The sequence below is a fragment of the Cygnus olor genome, chromosome 6 (genome assembly GCF_009769625.2).
Source record: "Cygnus olor isolate bCygOlo1 chromosome 6, bCygOlo1.pri.v2, whole genome shotgun sequence".
NCBI classification, from domain to species: domain Eukaryota; kingdom Metazoa; phylum Chordata; class Aves; order Anseriformes; family Anatidae; genus Cygnus; species Cygnus olor.
Genome location: NC_049174.1, coordinates 40052002 through 40071368, shown reverse-complemented (window position 1 = coordinate 40071368; position 19367 = coordinate 40052002). Strand labels below are relative to the sequence as shown.

The 19367-nt window shown below is 44.4% G+C and overlaps 2 protein-coding genes across 7 annotated transcripts in view; one reads left to right on the top strand and one right to left on the bottom strand.

Moving 5' to 3' along the window:
* The window catches only part of CCDC148 (coiled-coil domain containing 148), a 68689-nt gene extending 56245 nt beyond the window's left edge, over positions 1-12444 (top strand). For 4 of the 6 annotated variants that reach the window (XM_040562580.1, XM_040562579.1, XM_040562584.1 and 1 more), the window contains 5 exons: positions 96-214; positions 4682-4799; positions 7058-7198; positions 9041-9183; positions 11815-12324. In XM_040562580.1, coding sequence (XP_040418514.1) covers positions 96-214; positions 4682-4799; positions 7058-7198; positions 9041-9183; positions 11815-11857 — 564 coding nt within the window. In that variant the 3' untranslated portion in view covers positions 11858-12324. Of the gene's footprint in view, positions 1-95; positions 215-4681; positions 4800-7057; positions 7199-9040; positions 9184-11814 lie in introns of those variants that run through there. The other 2 variants (XM_040562583.1, XM_040562585.1) reach the window with 2 other exon arrangements.
* Positions 8124-19239, bottom strand: UPP2 (uridine phosphorylase 2). The gene is made up of 7 exons (XM_040562591.1): positions 17839-19239; positions 17214-17331; positions 16041-16199; positions 14184-14298; positions 13462-13671; positions 11895-12041; positions 8124-11476 (listed from the first exon to the last, which is right to left on the bottom strand). Exons 1-7 carry the CDS (start codon positions 17862-17864, stop codon positions 11304-11306), a joined length of 948 nt encoding a protein of 315 aa, XP_040418525.1. The 5' UTR covers positions 17865-19239; the 3' UTR covers positions 8124-11303.
* Between the last annotated feature and the right edge of the window lie 128 nt (positions 19240-19367).

The following is a 19367-nucleotide window of genomic DNA, read 5'->3' as shown; positions in this document are numbered from 1 at the left end:
TTCTGTAACTTAGTACTTTTCTAACTTTATTTGATATCACTACCTTGGCTTAGGAATGATTCTTATTTTGTTTACTGTATGTGTTCAATCTCCAGGTCAAAAGGTACTGGGCTGAGAAACAGCTCAAGTGTCAAGAACAGGAAGAGAAAGATCTACAACGTATGAAGGGATTAAGAAAATTAATGGCTAAACAAGCAATTAAAGACAGAGAACGGTAAAAGAAATTAAATGTGAATATAGTATCAATAGGAGCTTTTTACCATATAATTTGTCTTAATCTTCCAACCTTCTAAATTAAAACTCATTCAAATAAGTGACTTTTTTCTTCCTGTTTCGCAGTAACCCCAGTCTATATATGGGGATTGTATCATGGTTCTATCCTGGAAGCAATTTATTTGTTAGTTTGAATTAATTCAAATCAACCAAAGTTTTAGAATCATGTAAGCAATAAACTGTTGTAAACAAAGTAGGGCTCGCTTTAAAAGCGGCTCCCTTCATGCTGTTTCTATTGTAGCTGTGTAGTAAGACCTTCTACCTTACTATGTTTTGCAAAATTATTCGTAGTCGGGTTTGATTTTGTTTGAGAGGGAAGTGAGAGGAGCACATTGAGCACTTGTAGCCTCAAATATATTTTTTATTCTTTTAGAGGGTCTTAAACTATGCCCCCAAATTTTGAGACAATCAAATTATTACTCTCTTTTGAGTATTTAGACCCTAGACTTAGTAAATGTTACTGCCTCTTATTCACATTAGCACTCCTCAGTTATTTATATGATATTTAATACTGTACTGGAAAAAGTATTTCCATAGAACTGTTTGGTTTCTTCCTCTCAAGCAACCTTCGTTTAGGATTTTAATGAATGCCAATGAGAAAGTTTTCATGATGGCTTCTGTATACTTTAGAACCAGTATGTTTCAAAGGGTGAAATTAAAATGCAGACGTGCATTAGTTGTAGCTACTGTTCAGTCATTTGATGAACAGGCTGAACCTGTTCACATTTGAATCCTTGCCAAGCAGTCTTTGCAGAATATGGCCTTCAATGACTTGCTGAAGAAGTACCATAAAAAGACCTTTGTATGTAGTCTGGTTATAATTGCTCTCAAATCGTAAGTTTGTCTTCTTTACAGAAAGAGCCCCACCAGACTGCATGGAGAAATGTAATTAAAATAGGGATAAAATTCCATTGGTATTAGAAGACTAAACTTGGTCTTAATTATTTGTTGGGAAACACTACTTTGATCTTTTGTTGTGATGTCTTGCTGACAGCTGAGTTTAAATATACATGTCCTTATGCTACAAATATACCTATACCTTTCCTGAAACATACCTGCATGATCATAGCTAGTAGCAAAGGAAACACAAGTACTTGAATTACTGAGTTTTCAGCAGAACTGATTAGGAGAAAATGACTTTTCTTTAAACTCGTGTACTGCACTGTGTTATACAGTTGAGGAATATTCGTTTCTTACTGTAATAAACACATCAGAATAAAATATAAGGAATTGGCGTAGTTCATTGAGGAGAGCAGGAAGGAAATAATCCTATCTTAAGGCTATTACAAATCAAAAATCAGTAAGTGCTTAGCTTTATGTTTCCATAAATTGGCATACCGTACAAAATAAAATAGTTAAAGAAAAATGCTCTCTTTTAATAATTTAGTGCTTTTCATCTTCAAAGCCTTCACAAACATTAATCAAAGAAGAACAGAGATGTTTCTGTTACTAGGTACTGTAGGGCCACTAGTATGGTATAAGGCATGTATTGTACTGAACTAAGGTAGACACGTTGGCATAATGATTTCACAGTGCAGAATTGCAGTTCTGTAGAAACTAATTGTAATTTTTACATGCTTAACCTGTTCCAGACCACAAATTATTTTCAGGTCTTTGCAGAGCTGATTGTAAAAGATGGGACAGGCTAATACAGCAATTCTGATCTGATACATTTTGTGGCTTTTCAGGGAACGGAAAAGATTTTTAGATGTATGAGCTAACCAACTATTCCAAATACAAGATGTAGCCTGGATAAACATGTAGAATTTCTAATACGTGCAATCAGATATTAAAAAATGTTCTGCCCTCATCCTGAATTGCTTCTACATTTAATTTTAAATTAAGTAATCAGGTTTATAAAATATAAAATTAAAAAAACAAAACAGTCACTGTGCTGAGTCCTAGCCCTGAATTCATGGGGCAGAGCTGGGAGAGTCAGGAGGAAAGGATTGCTATTTGCAGGAATTTTCTCACTAACCATGAGAAGTGGAGCACTGGCAGCTGTTTGCTGTGCTGCTCTGTTAATCACATGCAGGGGGTGAAGGTGCTCATCTCTTATTGCATCTCTCCTTTACTTTGTGCTGTTTGCTGCGGTTCCCTCCTGAGAATGCTGGCAGACAGACAGCCTTTCTTCTATTGCCTCTCGAGGTTTTCCCATTTCAGAAGCACGGATCTCATGAAACCCCCGATGTCCTCCCTCTCTCTCTGTTCAGTGCTCCATGTTGAAGGGCCATAGAACCTAAAGAATCCAGAAAATCGTTGGAGAACTGGATGTTTAAGACCATTCAGAAGATCAGGCAAATGAGATGCTGTTGGTGGAGCCGACGCTTACAGCAGCTTTGCCACAAGCTTGTGCTGGAAACCTTTCCTTACATTTAAGAATTTCTTTAGAGCTCAGGGCTGAGTTAGGCTGCATACCTTGACACAACCCCAGCTCTCTGACTTGGGTTGCAGCATAAACTAGCAAAGGATCTATCCCATCAGTTTTTGTCATGGGAACTTGAGACTACTTCTGAAAACTTCACATGGGTATGTAAAGCACTGCATATCCCAGATGCTGGGAGCCTTGGCAGCATCATGCATCAATCCAGCCTACTGCAGGTAGAAACACGAACAAATAGATCTTCCTAGCCTTAGTGCTGTAACCTAACCACTGGATAATGCTTTCTACTTTTTATCAGATATTTATTCAATTGACAACAGGGAACAGGGTAAGTTGTGATACAGACCAAAAATGCTATCTATATTATGACCCATTTTTTTTTAAAGTTCCAGCTAAAGCTTTCATAATAAAAACTTTTCCTATTGAATATTTATGAGACAGTGTCTTAAAGCATAATTTTAATGAAATTCTGCTTATAGAAAATTACATAAGTGTATGCCCACAATACTTCAAAAGGTAGTTTTACCAAACCTAATCAGCTAAGCCCATTTTTCAGCCGATGATTTATTAAAATTGTTACTTACAGTGGTACTTAAAGTCAAAATTGTGTATTAAGATTTTTTTTAGCTTTTCTATAAAATTAGTTGTACTTAATTTTACAGAGCAACAAGGTCCTTTCTCTGCCTTCCTCTGCCTGTTGTTTAATTTGTTAATCATTTGCTATCACTTATACATATTTATAGTGCATATGGAAGCACTATAAATTGTTTCCATTTGGCTTTAGTAAGGTTTTATGCTCCTGCATGTATGAAAATTCCTACAGAAGAGAAGCAGTATTTGAAATTAGACCTCAGTGAGTCCCCCTCAGTTTTCTTTCTTGGTAATTTATAGAAGTTCTCAAGTTGTTGAATTTCACATTTGATAATACTGGAGTATTTTAAAACTCATATCATAGTAGTCAGCCCAAGCACAGTGAAAGATTTTCAATATAATACAATTTTTTTTTTTTTTCAGAAAAAAAAAAGTATTTCTGCTTTTTATTAAATTTTCTTTGTATGAGAACCAGCTTAAGCCTTCTCCCTGGAATGAAATTACCGGTGAAGATTACTGTTGTAAATGTTCATCTGACTAAACTACAACGGCTACACAGATAAACAGAAAGCCTCTCTTGGGCATCGTCAGGCAGCTTTTTACCGTTCTCTTAGGACAAATTTGTTCATAGCAAAAATTACGTACTCCTTTGAACTTATGAAAATTTTGAGAATTATAAAAATATACTAGTTTTACTGTAGTTGAATCAGCTTTTTCTTCTCCAGTTCTCTAAAGGCAAATTGAAATTTGAAGGGGGAAAGAAGGATAACTCTGTATGCAGAGTGTGGCAATGGCAATTCCTGTCAAAGGACTAACAGTGATATGACAAAGAATATCCTTACAGCTTCATAAGAAATAGAGTTTGGCAGTGGACTGAGAACTAATAGGAAATATGGTCACAGCAGTATTATCAAGGCAATAAAAACCTATTGCAAAAAGTTGATCAGCAAAAATAATGTAATAGGTAAAGTTTTACATTTATTTATGCTAACCTCCATTTTTTTCTTTCTAAGGAAGTTTATAATTCTTAAGTTTTCTTGCTTCTTCCAGTAACAAGATTGGGAGTAATTTGTTTCTTTTAATGGAAAGGGTTATAGGAAAGAGTTCTGCTGCCATACACAGATGTCAGAACATTTCTTCTTGGCAAAGAAAATGGAAAAAAATGAGTAATAGTGCTATAAGCTTGCTAGAGAAAAGCTAGGCTTTAGAAATGAAGTCTGAAAGGTTAGCCAACTTCTAAAATAAATAAGTAAAATTGTATGTCTCTATATATAAAAGAAAAAGCATTCTTTGCATTTTGCAGGTGTTTTGATGAACCATCTTATTTTTTAAGTGGACATAAAGAACATCAGGATAGTTTTCAAATTGAAAGTAACAATTTTGAAATGAAAAGTGACCAAGTGTTTTTCTACTTGTATACGTGCTGTTTTAAAGGGTAAAGTTTAGACAAGCATTGCTAGACAAGCGGCTCCTGGAGAAAAAGGAACAAGCCCTTCAAGAAGCACGTGAAGAAGAAGAAAAAGAGAAATGCCTTGAAGCACTCCGACAAAAGGTGTTTATATTATATATAGTATTTTCATATGCAGTAAAGATACAAACACATACCGTCATATTGAAGATTTAAAAAAAATAGTCACAAGCAAATAAATGAAGTTAAAATGTACTTTAAGTTTGCCATTAGTTCTGTCATGTGTGCTTTGTAACTCTGACAACAGGAACATTAAGATATTAAATTACACTGTAGAAGCTGTTGATATGTTGTGGATACGTCTTCTATCTTTTTTTAAAAATCTTAAGTCTGCCTTGAGTCTCAGGCAAGGTTTATGAGTAATTTAAATTAAAATTAAATGAAATTTAAATGAAAAGCTATGAAACTTTTACACCTTATCTTGAAAAGAACAAAAGGACATCCCAGAAAATGCTTGCTAACATTTGCTATAGTAAATGTACAAAGTTACTTTTTTTCTCTTGCTGACTTTGAAGAAGTAATGTTTCCTTCATATATATTTTTGTATCTTATCTCCTTGGTTTTTACTTCAAAAATTAAAAGGAAAAATCCGGAGTTCAAATTCTTTGCACTTCAGGATGTGCAGCCAAAGGAAAATAGGGGAAGGAGAAAAGGTGCTCTTTCAACCCTTCTGATTTTGGATAATTTAATCAGAATTAATACAGCAGCTCTCTACCCTGGACCACCTGTACTTAAAAATACAGTGGTGCAGCCATGACCTTCAGCATGTCCTTTGGCTTTAGGTTTAACCATCTCAGTGCAGCGTGCATGCCAGCGAAATTTTTCCTCAGTCCCCTGTGGACTGTTTGTGGCCTTTTAAGTGCTTTCACTTCAGCGTTATGGAGTACAAAGTCAAGAAGAAAGAAAAACATAAGAGTTCAAATACTGCAAGCTATCTTCTGTGGGAGCATAACAGGAATAAATAAGCCAGAGGGACCATTGGTCTATTAGTTCAGTCATTTTTTAAACTGTTAAATTCAAATTAATTTCCAGGCAGTAATACATTAAGAATCTGGCCAATTAAATATTTTGTCGTATTAACTATGATTTTAGATTGTCAGTGCATTTTCTTAAAAAAGAACTCTTTTATGTCTTTTCTAAGTTACTGGTTGAATTGCATTGCCTTTTACAACATATTTTATCAGAGGCTGATTGAGAGTCATGATCTGAACTGACTGACCCAATTCTCTTATCAAATTAGAAAATGCTACTAGAATTGCCTTTGACCAGGATGGAAGAGTTTCTGCTTCATTATTTTTCCAATCAATATTTATTCTTTGTGTTTCACACTGATGAAATACTTCTTCATAAAATATGCCCCTTTGTCATATGCGGAAAAAAAAATTAAGATCTCCAGTGAAGTCATAAAGTTTGTATATTTACAGGGTAAATATGAAGATGACATTTTATTAAAAAGAGATGTGGAAAAAATAATTATAGATTATTTTAAATATTTTTTCTTGTTTTAGCCATTCATTTGCTGTCCTGACTGATTAGTTTGCTCATGCATCTTTCTATATTTTCCAAAGTAGTTTTAGCCTGTATCTATATTAACTATATTAACACAAAGCTGCCATTCAGCTTTCAAGTTTATTTTCAGTTTTTAAGGACTGACAATTGGCATTCACAAGTATGCAGGTTACTGTGTGTTCAGCCTGCCCACATAACAGGCAATTCTCCACATTATAACATTTCGGTACTTGCCAGGCATGCCCACTGCTATATTAAGTGCAGCCAATTAAATTGTCTCCACTGGGAAGCTGGAAAAAATCTCCCTGAGTATCAGCCTCTGTCAAAGTGGGTTTCCTACTATTTTCAGCGTGCAGTCTTAGAAAGTTTTACTGTGTTCACGAGTTGCATCTTTCCTTCTTGTTCTGTATTGCTACAGTACTTTCTTAGAGATCACTGACAGCATGTGGCTTCGGGGGTGCTCTGCTGCTAGCAGGCATCCAGAGAGCCTCTGAGCTGCTGGTGGACATTGGCCCTCAGCAGATGTTGAGGAAAAGCAATGTGCTTATTCAGGATTTGAGTGCTATCTGAGCATATGCAGTGTGAGGCAGAATGCTATTTGCTGGTCTTGAGACCTAGCTCTGCATCCCTGGAGGGGATACTCATGCTCTGGACTCAACTTGTCAGCTTTACAATATTTATACGTGGAGACAAGTTGGCTTAAGTCTACTTTTGGAATTTCTAAACCAGGTAAATGATTGCATTCTGAAAGGATGTGTGTTATTAATAAGACCTTTTCTCACTGTACGTCTAAACAGATAAAGTAACTGTTATTTTCATATTGCGTACTTCAGGTTTCTGTTGTTGCAAAATTAGATCCAGCTAGAGTAGTGGCTGATACAGTGACATCTAAAGCTCGGATGGGCATTGGAACCAAGGAAGAGTTTGTTCTTCAAAAGCCACTGTTTAAGTTGCATACGTTCAGTGAAGAGCAGGTAATTGTAATGGTACTGTACAGTTTGTTGTATGCAAGTATGTCATGAGAGCAATATATGATAGTGATCTTGTAGCTGAAATAGTGATGTTAACAGTAGAACATAGAGTATAATATGTCTAAAAGTAAAAACATGAGGAGTAATAGGTGGAGTAAGCTCTCTGACCAGATCTTTGTAGATGCAGGAGGAGCACAGCAAGAGTGTACACAATAGACATTTGTGTCCATTGAGGCTACCGGGCTAGATGGATGGACTGAGCTGAGCCAACTGGACACTTCCTGGGTGCATTGGGTGTTTTGAGTGATCTGTTTGCTGTTTCTTCGTTTCAAAACTCACCCGTTTTACACTTTAGGAATTTACTTTAAAAAGTGCCTCCTTTTAACTTGTTCCAGTTAGTGTTGTACTAAGTACTTGAAATGAAGTGCCTCAGCATGAAAGTCCTCCTGACTGTAAGAAAGAGCTATGTCACAGGTAACTTAATTGTGGGGTACTTTTTTTTTTCCTTGGAACCGTATTATGTATCTCTTCATAAGCTGAAAATTAGTATCTCGACTGTCTTCTCACTGTTGGTGAACTGAAAACCAGTTGGAATGTAATATGCAATGGCTAAAGGAGAAGAAACCAGCCAGGTGTAGATGAAGCAGGAAACTGAGGTAACTGCACTCCTGTTTTCAGGTCACTCAGACTGCTGAGAATAGTGCGAGCTCTATTTCAAATGTAATGAAACAACATAGGGAAGGTTTTTTTTTGTTTCCTTTACCGTTTCCCATCTGCTCAATCTATGCATTTGAAACTGAGAAGCTTTAAAATGTCTTAAAAGAGGGAGTGCTGGACAAATTTTATGCCATAGAACTACATCATAGCATTTCTTTCTGTCTGCATAATTTCCAAATTCCAGGGAATCATTTCAAATACAAGAGATGTAGTTTGGCTATGAAAATTTACCCCAGTCTGACTGATGTTGTGAGGTTTTGAAAAGCCTAGCTTGAAAATGCTGTCCAAACATATATTTGAGGTTGATACTTGAATTCTCAGAATATTCTGCCTGTTTCAATCTCAGCCAGTCGTATATACTGTCCAGACTGCAGTCCCTATTCCTGCTAAGCATGTTAGTGTGCTCCATCCCAGAGCAACAGCAGCTGTGAGTGACGTTCCCCAGTGTCGGTCTTCCCAGCAGCTCTGGGCACTGTCGCCGGTGGAGCTGGAACTGAAAGCGGCGCGACTCTTGTACATTTTGTGCTCCCTGCCGCAGCCCATGTAAGGAAGAATTGAAAGGGGCTTACAAATGTTGTCAGCTAAACTTTTGACAGATTTTAACATTAATTTCCCTGGGCCTTAGTTGTTGTTATGTAAATGAAAGTGGTACTGATATGTAGTCACAAGGCAGTGCCGTGAAAAAAAATAAATGCGTTTGAAGCACTCAGATCCCATAGAAGCAAACAGGAAGAGATGAGAAGTTGTGTGCTGAAAGCAGGGTTGTGCCGATGGGGAACATCAGAAAAGTCAAAATCTATTCAGTGAGTAGGCTGAATTAAAAGTCACTCAGTTTTCTCATCTGCCCTTAGAGTTTTGATGAGGAATGGAAAACCAGGACTCTGTTAAAATGGGTTGTTTTCATTGATATTAAAAAGGATTATATCAAAATATGTGCAGTGAGATAACGCTTATTCATTATAGAGTTTCTCTGCTTTTAAAGGCTTTATTTTATGAGCATAATAGTTGTAATTGCCTTTTAGAACTTTTCGAATATACACATCGACAGATAACCTGTAAGATACACTGTGCAAATGAGGAAAGTACCGTTTTGTTTCAATTCGTCATTGCTGTGGTTTGTTTTAACAGATCATTTCTGACCCTAGAGTTCGAGTTGAGTTAGCTCTTCGAGAAGCTGGACTTCATAAAACACTTTACGCAAAAGAAATTTTACCAAAAATTCCTCCACTGAAACTTCCAAGAAGAGATATGGAATCTACGGCTTTTAAAAGGTAGAGCACATCATGTATCAAGAACAGAGAAGCTTCAGGGGTGTAGTGTGGGCCATTATGCAAAAACTTTAAATAAATTTCCTATAGACTGCGTAGTGGAACTACTTTGTTGTCACTGTGTACAATCATTTAAAAAAACAATGTGCCTTTCCTATACAGTGCTCAGTACACCATTTTACACCTGCCTTGGTGAAGGTTTTATGGAAATCTGGTGGGTGTAGGCTGCTATAGAATAATGCTGCAGAATTTTCCATGTCCCCCTCTACTGGAAAGTTGGTCACCTGTACATGAAAAACTCCCACAGACGTTACTGGCCAATTTGATATATATCATCTTAGGTAGGAATTCTGGTTTGTAATGACAGCATAAATCCAAAATAGCTTCACAGTCACTTTAGATTACACTATGATACATAGTAATTATGATACATAATTCATTCCAGGTTGCTTGAGAACTTGATTCTTTTAATTATAAAATCTTCGTTATCATGAATGCTCCTATTATTCCTTGGTTACTATAAGAAGAAACTTAACCTTCGTCTATATTTAGAAACCAATTTGCTGCATCATATTTACTGCAAACCAATCATGCAAGCAATTTCATATTGACGATTACTCTTTCAGAATAAATTATAAATTAGAAATACCATTTCAGATCTGAGATCTTTATTTTGCAGCTGAAACTATGGAATATGATTCTATTAAATGAACGGGAAATTGATGTCATTTAATTTTGTAACTGATTACATTTTCAAGCCTTACATAAGATGACTGTGAAATTTATTCTGTATGTAAACAAGTTACAGTTAGCAGCTTAACCAAAAAGGACAATAAATATCAGAACATCCATATCTGAGTATCTAGATGTTAAAAAGAACTTCATTAGCATAATGTTGTGATGCCTTATAAACGTTAATGGATCGCATACCTACCAATGCCTTGCAAAGCAGACAGTAATTCCTCGCTACCCAAATGAGAAATTGAGGATGAGGATCAAGGAGGGCCTGTCAGCATTATCAGCAGAGTCCATGGTGCAAATAAGGCAAACACCAAGACAGAGATTTTACTGCTGGCTACCACATACCTCCTCGCCTGGCACGGAAATCAGATCATCTTCCTTTTTGACACATCAAGTAACTCTACGCTAAGTGTAGAGTTACTAAGTGTGCCAAGGGGTGAGTTGGGCAGAACCGAGCTTTCGGAAGAATCTCCTGAACTGGAAGTTTTTCAATATGTAAAAAATTTATTTATCAGAACTGTTAAATCTTATAGTTCTGAAGCTGTCAAAATTAATTTGCGAGCGACCTTGTAAGTGAGCCTTCAAAACTGGAAGCAATTTCAGTAGGAAGTTGGCCAGGCTGTACACACACCCCTGTGAAAGCCCCTCTACCCACTGCCCAGGAGCAATTTGGTCTTTTACAGCTCGTGGTGATACTTAGAGATCGTTATCTGTGTCCTCAGTGTGTGCTGCTTTGCAGAGGGCGTGGAGGACCAGTGGCTGCAGCTGGTGACACCAGGTTGGTGCAGATGTTGGCGTGTGCTCCCTGCCCTGCCGGGCTCTGGGGCCACACGAGGTTCAAGCACCGTTCCATATTGCATGAATGTGAGTCTGAACGCCTGTCGTAACGGCAGTGTGTAACAGCAATGTTCACAAGTGCAAATTAATTTTGCTATGCCATTTATGTAGCTTTCGGCAATGCGCCTGAAGCAAAGCCATCCTCTGCCCAGGGGCAGGGTGGGCAGGAGCCACCCCCGCGGGACAGCCCTGCATGTTCCTTGAGCAGGAGCCAGCTTGGTGACACACTCCTCTCCTGAGTGAATTTCGGCTGCTGCTCTCCTTGGGTGCTCGATGATGTTGGTGCAGTTCAAACTATTTGAGGCCCACAGCTCTGGCACTGTGACGTTTGCGAAACCCAGCCGCCCTGCTCGTGGGCAGCAGCACCTGCTCAGCCTTGGGGGAGCGCGTTGTGACCGAGTCCCTCCTTTTGGCTTCCCAGAAAAGGTCTGCTCGCCTGCGGTGTGTGCTGGGGCTTGGTCCTGTGTGCCCCCGGTGTGTGCTACGGGCGCTGGCGGCACCGGGGCCCAGCCGTTGCTCACGGGCCGTGCCGGTCGGTGGTGCCCTCAGTCGCTGGAGGGGAGCGCGCGTCCCGCGGGTGGGTGCAGCCCCAGGCGTCTCCGGATGAAGGTGGCGATCAGGCGCTGAGGCCGCTGCTGGTACTCCCGCAGCACGTCACGGGGTGCCCGGATCTGGTCCCCCTCCAGGCGGTCCACGAGTGCCACGCAGACAACAGCAGCTGCAAGGCAGCCCAAGTGCTGCTTTACCATGCAGACAGGAGCCCCTGTGCTATGGCGGGCGCCAGGCCTCGGGGAGAGCCCCTCACGCTGCGCTCGCCTGCAGCAGAAGCCACGGGACGCAGCGGGGGCTGTGGGCAGACAAGATGGGGGGCAGAGCTGCACCTCTGCTGCCAAGAAGCGTGTCCAGCAGGGAGGGGCGAGGGGATTTACATTTTTTTTTTCATCTGACACACGCTCAGGCCTTTTAAAACAAACTGAGTTTTTTACTGAGCCACGGGATTTGTTTTAGAGTACTTTTTCTAGTGGAAATTGTTAGGAATGTGTTTTTGGCCTTCAGGTCATCTGGATCTCATAACAAACCCAAGCCCCGCGTCGGGTGAAGGTACGGCCGGGAAGCAGCCTGCGGCAGGGACTCACCTTTCAAACCGCACAGCCTGCACATGGCAGCGAACGCCGTGGACTCCATTTCAATGTTTCTCACGCCAGCCTCGTGAGCTCTTTTTAAGTATTCCAACTTTTTTTCACTGGAGAAAGAGCACAACGCTCCGTCTAATCTCCCCTGACCTTGAAAGGAAATGAAGGGCTGTCATTGCTTGTCCTCGCAGGGCTGCTGTCACAGTGACCTGGGGGTAGCTTCAGCTGGAAAGCCCTGCAGTGCCCATGTTTTTTCTGAAGCCGACCAAGTTTCCCTTTGCATAGCTACTTAATTCATGTTCCAATTAACCTGAACTTTGAAAGCTAGTGTGCTATGTCTCTGTATAGAGGAGAAAACTACACAGGTTTTAACACTTGTAAAAAGGAAGACTAACCACAGAGATTCAGTACAGGTGTCTTGCACTCTGCTGGAGCAAATCCTCACAGCTCCTCTGAGGTCTGCAGTGCATGTCAGCTGCAGGTCTGCCAGCTTAAATCCTGGCAGTGCCAGATCTTTGTGGAAGGAGCATAGCAAGCTGTGAAGATGGGAAAATCAGGGAAAGTCCCTTTAATTTTTTTTTTTTTTTCTGTAGGGAGTGCTGTGGGTGCAGGCAGCCGGAGCTGTTTGCGAGTGGCATTCCCCCCTTGGGCACCGGCTAGGGAGCCGGACCCTGGGGCGCTGGCGCTCCCACCGCGGGCCTTCCCGTGCGGTGGGCCTGTGCAGCTACGCCTCTTGCACAGCACACAACATCCTTTGTGCAAGCAAAACATATACCTGCGGCAGTGCCAACCTGGGAAGAGTGCTGCATTTTATTGCTCTTCCTACTGTTAATCCTCTTAATGGCTTTTTATTTAAATAAAACATGGCCTCGAGCAATATGCATATGGTTGCATTTGCAAGCAGATCCAAAGGTTTATAAATAGTTCTCAGATTATTAATTCTTCATTTATTACATTTCATCTACTCTGTAATCAGCATTTCATTTTGCAAAGGAAACAGTTCCAGAGTAAGCGAAGTTTGTTTACATAAACATCGCACACTTCCTGACATTTTTCTCGTGTTTGGTGATTATGAAGTTACAGTCTTATAGGAAACAGCTGAGCACAACCCATCTGCTGGGATAAGGGGAGGGGTGCTGGCAAGGGGATGTTTCTCTGCCAGGGCGAGGCTCTCAGCCTGCTTTTGGAGGGCCCCTGACCACACGCAGCTCCCCATGTCACGGCAGAGGTCCCCAGCACCTGCACTGTCCCCGGGGAGCCACCGCTGCCTGGATGGATCCTCGTGACCCCCCCAACTGCAGCAGCACCGGCCCTGCAGTTGATGTTACAAATCGAACTGACAAGTGCGGGGCGACCGGTTGGCAGGGAAGGCCGTGCCCTGGCAAAGTGCTGACGTGGGTACTGCAGGTTCTGAAGGTGCAGCCCGCCTTGACCTCCGAACTAACGAACAAAGCAGCGGGTCAGCTCCTGCCACCCGTAGGATCATTAGCATGGGCGGTTCTGCCTGCGTAAGAGCATGAACACTCGGCACCGTGTCCGCGGGGAAGGGGAACAGCCAGAGCGCGCTTACCTTCGTAGAAATCGTAGGTGCACATGGTGTGCCCAATGAGCGTGGGGAAGTCGGGGACCTCCTTGCTGCAGGCGAGGAGCTCCTCCGCGAGGTCCCTGTCCAGGTCCGTGCTCCGCACCACCACATCGCCCAGCACCACCTGCTCGAACCGCGGCTGGAAGGAGGCGTCCACGGCCGTGTCCGTGATCACAACGGAGCCAGCCTCGATCCCTGTGAAAATAAAGGCTGAGGCTAAGCCAGCGCTCGTGGCACTTGTGACCTCTTTGTAAGACTTCAGCATGACAGAAAAACATCACTAGGTACCTATGTGAGTTTTTTTTTAATTTTTATTTTTAGCAAAACAGATGTGAGAGAATAATTGAAATTTATGGAGTGGCACAGATGTATAAGTAAAATGCAGAAAATCAGCACATGGTAAGTGACTGTGGGAACGTGCTGAGTGACAGCATTTTAATTGCTTCTGGCTTGCAGAGACCGCACCCCAGCACCAGCTTGCACAGGCATGAGCAGCACTGCTGCCCTGGCAGGCATAACGAAAACGTGCCATCTGCTAAACCAGTCGCTAGAAGTGTCCTGGGTTTTAACCCAAAAATAAAATATCATCTTGGTGTTTGATATCTGAGGACTTGGCAAAATGCAAAAGCTCATAACTACATCACCCGTTGCTGAGAATTTTTTTTATTAATAGCCTTTTGCTTGGAAAAAGGCCTTAGACAGCTTACCTAAGCCTCCAGAAGTACCGATGCGTATAATAGTAACGTCTCGGCATTTTGCGTGGTGCAGCAGTTTGATTAGTTCATGAAGCATAATGGAAATGGAAGGGATGCCCATCCCGTGCTGTTGAGAGGAAAAAAAAGAAAAGGGTTGTTCCTTGTGACACCACTGTAGGTGGCAGGTACTTGACCACTGCGAGCTCAGGATTACACTGTGGCCTCTTCCTGATGGTGAGGCCAGCAGCAGGTGTCTTTTGGGGCTGGAGACCTCTCACGTCTTTGTAGCCTGCCCAGGTAAAGCATCTAGCCCTCTCCTCCTCTTGGTGATTTTAAGGTTCTTGTCCACAGAGCTGGTGTCTGTGCCCAGGGACCACTACGTGGGGCACAGGTGGTGTCTCTCCTTCAGGAAAGTGCTCTCCACAAATGCACCCCGGCAGCTGAATGCTCCAAGCGCTTCCTCACGCTGCTCATCCTTATGCCACGTGCTGACTTTTGTTGTTTGTCATGTCCTGACCATGCTCTTAATGGTGAGATCTGGCAAAAGCTACCTGAGCCGCCGCTCCCCTGGGTGCCTCCCAGCTGTCCCTGCCCACACCACAGCACCTCTCCCACGTCACTGGGCACAAGGGACAACGGATGGGTTCGGCCCCCTCGGCAGGGGCTGGTGCCGCCCCCTCAGTCCTTGGCTGCCGGGGCTGCCCCTTCTCTCTGCTCCCTTGTGTCTCATCTCAGGTCTCTGCTCTGTTGCTCAGTCACCATCCTTTTCTTGGTTTCACCTTTAAAAACAAAAGGTATTTGGCAGTACAGCCTTTTTTTCCATGAGAAAGGCCTCTGTTTTTTTCTTTTTGCCATCTCCATCATGTTCAAAAACCTGAAGGAAGTGTATCTGAAGAAGCACATTGGCAGTCAGTTCTCATATTACAACGTCTCTTTTTGGCTGTGAGGCTGATGGTCTACAGTCTTCTATCACGTTTTAAATATGAAAACATTTTGCATGTTATTATTCTGGAACGTCAGCCTGAGCTGTTTGCCAATGTCTAAAAAATTTATTCTCTCTGTAAATAGTCAAAGCCAGAAGCTGTCTTCCTACCTCCGGTACGTTCGAGTTCATCTGTGTTTCCAAGCAACTCGCAAACTCGCGGTGTTGGCAGCCGCTGGGCGCCGTGCTCGGGAGGCTCGTGCCGACAGGGCGGTGGCTGCCGCACGGCTGCTGCCCGGCACAGCTGCTGCCAGGTGGGGCAGAGAAAAACCTGCAGGGCTTTTTCCCTGGGATCCTGCCAGATCGATTCCCTCAGGCTTCTCCGTCAGTCAGGTTTGGTTCGGTTCTGTCAGAGGAACCAGACGTGATCCCTCCTGTCTGAGCGGTGCCACCTCCTATGAACCGGGTGCGAGACTGATCCTGTGCCCGAAAAAGCGGCAGCAGCAGTGGGCCCTGGGGCGCCAGCACCCGCCATTGCAGCCTGTGCTTGCTCCTTCCCCTGTGCAGTGCCAAAAACACCACTGTTCCTGGAGGAACCAATAATGCGGCAAGGTTTTCACTTGGGAACCCATGCCAGTGCAGTACTGTCGGCAATATTTCATAGTTCATTCGTGATGGGAACTGCTCTTTGCCTGGTGAACCGCCACACTGCTGAGATGAGCAAAATGCATGCCTGCTCATTCTGAGCTCTGTGCCTTTTAAGCGGGAAGTGTCAGGCAAGCCGAGGACAACCGTGGCTGAGGGACTGTGGTGGTGGCAATGGCTGAACACCAGGCAAGGGGAGAGGCCGGCGGCGGCTGGGCCAAGGCTGTGCCGGAGGCCGGGGCCATGGTGCCGGGGCCGGAAGGTGTGCGGAGCCTCGCGGAGCATCGCCTCACAGTACTTACGCTGATGGAGAGCACCGGCCCCGTGCGGTACATGGCGTAGCGGTCCGTCCCTGCGCAGATGTCAGCCAGGTCCTCCCCACTGCCCTCGAGCCCCAGCTCCTTGTGCATGAACTGGGCAAACGCCTTCATCCTGTTCGGGCTGCCGCCAACGCAGACAAACTAGGTGTAAAATGTGAGTTTGTGGGTATTTTTCACTAAAATGGGTATCGAGTCAGTCCTAACGTGGCAGTGTCCAGCTGCATCAGATGCGAGCAGCGAGCGCTGCCTCCTCACAGGCAGCCAAGGGGCATCAGAGCAACGGGGGTCTCAACACCAGGAGCTGCCGTGAAAGCCAAGCTGTGCTCCTCTGCGGCTGTGACTGCGCTGGGCCGAGACAGCCGTACAGCTGCACAGAGCTGGGTGTCAGCTCCAAGTCAAGAAGATCTAAAGTAATTTCACTGTAATATGTTTGGCCAATTTAAGCTGTTAGTATTCCTACTGACAGCAAAGGAAAGCAAAGCCAGATGTTAGAGTAGCTTGTCATTTTATTTATTCTATCAGCAGTGTCTACTGCAATTAGAGAGCACTGCTGATGACACGGAGGCCACAGAGTCAGGGAGGAAAGGGACAAATTTTCTCAGTTTCCATACTAAAACAAAAACCGCTCCCTAAACATAGGAGGGGGCTGGCGTGTGGCTGCGTGGGCAGCGCTGCTGACCTGCAGGGAAGGGGGAGCCCAGGCGTGGTGATGGCTGTGCCGGGTTCCTCGAGCCCTGTGGCTCCGTGACTCTTCCCCTGCTCTGATTTAATGTGGGATGGGAGCACTGACAGCCTGTGCTTGACAGCTTTGTGCTTCGGCCTCAGCTAAAAATAGGATGTCCTCTTTCCCCTGTCTCCAGCACACAAAGCTCAGCTCGGATGCTTTGGACAAGTGCTTCCTGCCTGTCCTCTAACAGGGAGGCCAACATAACCTCAGGTTTTACTGAATGGCAGGTATTTTAAAGGAGAGTTTTCTATTGGGCCTTCTGTCCAAAACAAGCCACCGAGACCCTTTGCAGGTGGCCAGATCCTGCCTCCAGCTGGCGCACCCACAGCAGCGGGGCCCCGGCACAGGATGGCAGTGCCGCGGGACAAGGGGATGGAGAGCCCTGCGCGCCTGGGAGCTGCTGCCTCGCTTTTGCCCCTGCTACTTACCTTTATGTCCCCAAACATAGCAGGCAGGTTGTGCGTCCTTGTTCCCAAGTCCAAGTGATACAGAATGTCCTCCTCCATCGTGTGCAGGTGCGGGTTTTTGATGAGGACGAGCCCACTGCTGCGGGGAGAGGGGCAGAGCCGGGTGAGCGGGCGGCGGGCAGCTGCCTTCCTGCCGGAGCCTCACGAGTGCTCGTCCTCCTCACACCTGCTGCTTTTGGGAGCCCCTTCAGCACTGTTTTTACTGTCCCTACATACTTGACAGAAAGGGGTTCTCAATATTTGTCATCAGTTTTGTCGAACTTAGCTCTTTGATATAATACTGCTACAGGTATCTAACAGGTAATGTACTGTGCTGCATCATATATGACAGCTTATTAAGCTCTTAGCAAATCAGGATTTTATATTTGTATTGTCCCAAATAATTGCCTAACAGTATAAGTGCAAATTAAATTCGGGTTCTGCAGATGGCAGGAGGTTGGTTTACCTTGCCTTTCCAAGTGCTTTAATAGATGTAAAGCAACTAAATAACAATACAGGCCAATTTTATAAATAAGGCTTAAAGAAAACCCAGAGAACATTTTTCTTGTCTTATTAAAACAAATTCAAAGCCTCTCCCATGACTCACCCAGAGTAACCTGTTGTTTCAGTCATGACGGCTCTGCCAGAGTCAGCTGAAAGCGATACCCTGCAGAAAAGGCAAGGAAAACACCGTGCTATTTCTTCAGCTGCGAGCTATTGGAGCTAGGAAGAGATCTGAGGCGGCTCTGCAGGGTGTTAAATACTCTCTCCCCGCTTTGTGCAACACCCCAGACAGCAGCAGGACCACCTCCCTCCTCCTGCTCCCATTTGTCAGGTAGGTGCGAGATGTTCCTCCTCCGGGCCAGCGCTGCTGTTTGTCCTGGGACGTGGTCCCAGAGCCCCGCATTGGCTGCTTTTGCAGGTGTGTCGCTCCTAACCCCGGCTCACCTTCGCCCGCAGCCTCCGGCCGCACGCCCACTTGCCCTTTGGCCGGCGCGGGGCTGCAGGGCCGGCACACGTGTGTGATGGCTTCGTGCAAACGGTGCGTTGGCTCCGAGACCTACGTGGCGTGGCGTGGCGTGGCATGGTGTGTTCCCATGCCAGGGCATGAGGGGCCCCGGAATGGATCCCGGGCCTGAGCATGGTGCGATCGGCTCCCAGGAGCGGCCCAGCGTATCTGCAGGTGGGGCTTCTGGCAGCGGGGATGCCGCTGACATTTGAAAGCATGTACGTGTCCAAGCCCTTAACATTGCAAAACACCATGGAAAGTCAAACAAGCATTACAAACCAGTTGTACAGAAAAGTGTAACTTGGATGTCTTGCCCAAGATGGGATCAGGAAGGATCTGAGGAGAGCTGGAGTGGAGCCTGTATGAACATTTCAGACTTGCTGGAGTTGTACCAAAGTCAGCTGCAATGGTTTCTCTGCTCAGATGAAGTTGTCTCCTCTCTGGATGCTGTTAACATATTCCTGCCAAAGATGACTTATTGCTGACACTCCACAGCGTTCCCGAAGAATATGGATTTGGTTTTTCTTTTTCCTTTCAGAGTGCACCAGATTGCGACGAGAGGTACGCAGAAAAAGTGTCCTTGGGGATGCACATGCAGTGCTTCCTGCAGTCTTGAACTGTGTCAGTCACACAGACACTCGTCCCTCTCAGCACAGCATCAAATGTTTGGGGCACGTTGCAGTTAATATGCGGACTCTCATGAGGCTCTTTACAGTATTGTCCACTTAGCATTACTTCATTTGGAGACTACAACAGGAAGGTTTGCTACTTGCAAATGCTGGCTGCAAGCACCGTGGTGGAGCTGAGGTCAGTTTTGGCTTGCCGTGGGTTTGCCAGCTTCCTTTGGCGCGTGCTCGTTTGGCGAAGTGGAGCGAGGTCGCCCCGCTCGGGATCTGTGCCCCACGTGCACAGTCAGCATCCCCGCTGCCGGCAGGTCCCACCCTGCTGGAGGAGCGGGGCTGCGGGGGACCCCCGGCTTCCACACAGATGTGCTGCAGTCAGAGCTGTCACCCAGCCACTGCTGAGGCTAATTTGGCTTGTAGAGCACCCATTGCTGTTGATGATGCACAAAGCAGAAAGAACAGCTTGCGCCTCAGAGCCCAGATGAGTCTGTGGATGAGTGGGCA